At 23.9% G+C, this 3,725-nt stretch overlaps 2 protein-coding genes across 2 annotated transcripts; one reads left to right on the top strand and one right to left on the bottom strand.

Moving 5' to 3' along the window:
• Positions 1-339: 339 nt before the first annotated feature.
• Positions 340-1,235, bottom strand: EHI_150550 (EF-hand calcium-binding domain containing protein; the record flags this gene model as incomplete). Its single annotated transcript, XM_650747.2, has 2 exons — positions 340-702; positions 813-1,235. The coding sequence occupies 2 exons, from the start codon at positions 1,233-1,235 to the stop codon at positions 340-342; spliced, it is 786 nt and encodes a 261-aa protein (XP_655839.2).
• A 1,759-nt stretch (positions 1,236-2,994) lies between these two features.
• On the top strand, positions 2,995-3,711 carry EHI_150540 (ATP-binding cassette sub-family E member 1, putative; the record flags this gene model as incomplete). Its single annotated transcript, XM_001913684.1, has 1 exon — positions 2,995-3,711. One exon carries the CDS (start codon positions 2,995-2,997, stop codon positions 3,709-3,711), a length of 717 nt encoding a protein of 238 aa, XP_001913719.1.
• Between the last annotated feature and the right edge of the window lie 14 nt (positions 3,712-3,725).

Genomic DNA, 3,725 nt, shown 5'->3' with positions numbered 1-3,725 from the left:
AAACACAATTTTTATAATCTTTATTCATTGTTTTTTATTTATTTTGTAATAGAATGAAAATTAAAACAATAACAAAAAAATATGTGATATTTTAAAGTGTTTGCAGAATACAGTCATATTATTCTTCTTATTATTACCTTAAAATATTTCTATTACTCTCGAGAAATTTTGACAGGTAAATTGCTATCAATTCAACTAACACGTTTCTCTTGACCTATTTCCTTCTTTCTCATTATTTCAAATTAATTTTATTATTTCTTTTCTTATTATTATGGTATTTTTAATCTAAAACATATAAAATTATTCTCTATTTATTACTTCTTAATTAAAAGCCTTCATTCACCAATCTACAACATCATTAATATCTTCTTTCCTCTTTTGAATGATTTTCTTATTCACTTGTGCAAAGTATTTCATTTCAAATCCATTCCCTCTATCAATCCCATCCCACTTATAATCAGGTGCAATTCCAAATCTATTTTGTGGAAATTTCCCTTGGTATTTTGGTCGTTGCTTTATGGTTGTTTCTTTCATCCCTTCCTTTATTTCATTCATTTCTTGTGCTTTTTCTTCAATTCCTTTCTTTAATTCTTTTTCTTTTCTTTTTTTAAACATCTGTCTCATAGGATCACCAAATCGTTGTTTCTCTCTATAAATCTTATCACGTTCATCTTCTCTTGTTTTAAAAGGTTTCTGTTTTGCCTTGAACTAAGTTTGGTGTTTGAAGTTCTTTTATAACTACTAAAACACTTAAAGAGAGATATTTTATTCAATTATTCTTCATATTCTTCCATATGTGTCTCATAACGAACTTTTGATGCACAGCTCATATATTCTTGATAATTTAATTTATCTTCTTGTTCTTTATGACACTCTTTACACACTTCATCAATTCGTTCTTTTGTTAGTTTATTGTTGATAGCAATAAACATTTGGTGAACTTGTTCTATTTGAACAAAACCATTTGAACTACATTTTTTAAAAAGAATTGAATACTCATCTTCGTCGTCTTGGTTTTTGACATAAAAATGAACTAACTCAGTAAATTGCTTTAAGTCAATCCGATTGTTTTTTTGAATATCAGAGATTTTAAACAAAGCCTTTGCAGCATCAAAAGATGCTTCAGGAACGAATTGGCAAAGTCCAGCATAATATTCACTAATATCAATATACCCAGTATGCTCTTCATCAAGTTCATTGAAGACAGCTGTGATTAATTGTTCTGTATCTATCATCACAAATTATTGTTTTTTTAGTTTCTTTTTGACTTTTTATTTTTTCTGGATATTTTCTTTTTATTTTTGGGAAAATTCTCATAAATTTGTCCATTTTCTGTGAGTTAAACAAATATAGAATTATCTTTTTGAGTAAATCAGATTTAAGAAATATGTTGGATATCCTAATACGAAAACTCAATCTAAATTTTATAATAAATAAAAAAACCTTACTAACCACTGATTGTCCTGAGTCAAAAAAGAATCATTTTTGGTGTTTATAAAATCAAACAAATACAATTATCTATATATTTGAGAAATTATTTTATTTTCAAAAAACTCAGATCATAAAAATCTTTCATTTTAATGACTATTATGATTTTTCTTGAGAAATTATCTATATGCTTTTCTTTCTAATAATTGTGTTTTATAATTCAGCAAATTAAATTAAAAATAACTTAAAATGTGTTATATTTGATACTTTATTTATAAACACTAATAACTTAATATTCAAATATAAACAAGTCAATGTGTTTGAATTTGCATTTAATATTCCACTTTAATTGTTGAATATAAAGTACTATATCACTCTCTAACTTATTTTCATTTTGTTTTAATGGTACAGAAATGACTTTATATCAATTAGCTAACTATCAAGTTTAGAACAATATTTTTTTTTAATTTATTTAATGCTCTATTTGATATATTAATTCATTCTTTATTGGTTCAACCTATTTGTTGTGTCATTGTTTTTATATTATTTTTATTAGTATGCCTATTTTATCAACTATTTATTCTTCTTTTTTTAATTAACTACTCAGTTGTTTCATTAATTTATTTTTCAAACAAATTATTCATGGTAATTCTTGTATGAAGAATATGATTAAACAATTCATATTCGATAATCTTATATTTTAAATAGAAATAACTCATAAAATTTATCTAAAAGATAATATAAATTAGATAAATGAAAAATAGAGTATAAATATTATTGATATTTTAATTTTTCTATTCATTGTTTTTGTGCTATTATTTCATATAAATAATTAAATACAAGAGTCATTTGAAAAAATTACTGAACAACTAATACATCAAAAATCAAAATGAATTTAAATCAGTTAGTTTCAACACTCTTCAAAAACCATTCATACAAACATTGCATTAAATAGATACATTAAATTTAACATTCATTTCAATAATTTAATAAATGATGTTTATATATTTATTTGTTTTAAATTACAACAAATAATATATAATAGTGTTATTATTAAACTTTTATTCTTTTTCTTTCATATTTTCATTTAAATGAGGTTAGATAGTTGTAACATCACATAATTGTAGTTTAGTTACTTAGTATTGAAATGAATGATATTTCTTTAAATTAATGAAGAAAATGAAACAACTGTCTAATAAAAAATAACCAAGAAAATGATTATAACTCGAATTATTATTAGAAGTGTTTCAATAATATTCTTTTAATATTCTTATGTTTAACATAATATTTAATATTATACTATTCTTTTTTACTCTAAGAAATAGGTACTTATTATGTTGTGTTAATTTCTTAGTTAATGATATTTCTTTTATTATTTTGTATGATGAAAGAATATAACAATACCAAAAACATAAAATACAAAACAAAAGTATAAAACAAAATAATATTTTGTTATAAAAAAAAAGGAAAGAAGATGTTAAGAAAGTAATTAAAAAAAAATAGAATTTGTTTTTTGATAGAAAAAACCCTACAAATTTTTTTAGTTCAGAAGTTAATTCCTTTAAAATGAGTCAAGATAGACATGCTAAAGATACTCTTGATCGTATCGCTGTAATTAACGATAGATGTAAACCAGGAAAATGCAGATTAGAATGTAAAAAGACATGTCCAATTAATAGAGCAGGAGGACTTTGTATTGAAGTACTTCCAAAAGATAAACGAGCAGTTATTTCAGAGACGTTATGCATTGGATGTGCATTATGTGTAAAGAAATGTCCATTTGAAGCAATTAAAATCATTAATCTTCCAAAGAATTTAGAACAATGTACTACTCATCGTTATGGACCAAATTCATTTAAATTACATAGACTACCAATGCCAAGACCTGGACAAATTCTTGGATTAGTAGGTACTAATGGTATTGGTAAATCTACTGCATTGAAGATTTTAGCAGCATCTATTAAACCAAATCTTGGACAATATAAAAATCCACCATCATGGGCAGAAATTATTAAATATTACAGAGGAAGTGATTTACAAAATTATTTTAAGAAACTTCTTGATGATCAATTCAAAGCAGAAATGAAAATTCAATACGTTGATAGTGTTCCACGAACTGTTAATTCTATTAAATCAGTTGGAGAAATTCTTCGTGCATTAGATGAAAGAAATGCATTTGATGAAGTTGTTGAAATTCTTGATATTAAAAGAATTCTTAATAAAAGAGTTCAAGTTCTTTCAGGAGGAGAATTACAATTATTTGTTATTGCTACTGTTGCATAAAGAAAGCTACTATT

The sequence above is a fragment of the Entamoeba histolytica genome, genomic scaffold, assembly GCF_000208925.1.
Source record: "Entamoeba histolytica HM-1:IMSS scf_1104750518569 genomic scaffold, whole genome shotgun sequence".
NCBI classification, from domain to species: domain Eukaryota; phylum Evosea; order Mastigamoebida; family Endamoebidae; genus Entamoeba; species Entamoeba histolytica.
This window is presented reverse-complemented; position numbering and strand designations above follow the sequence as displayed.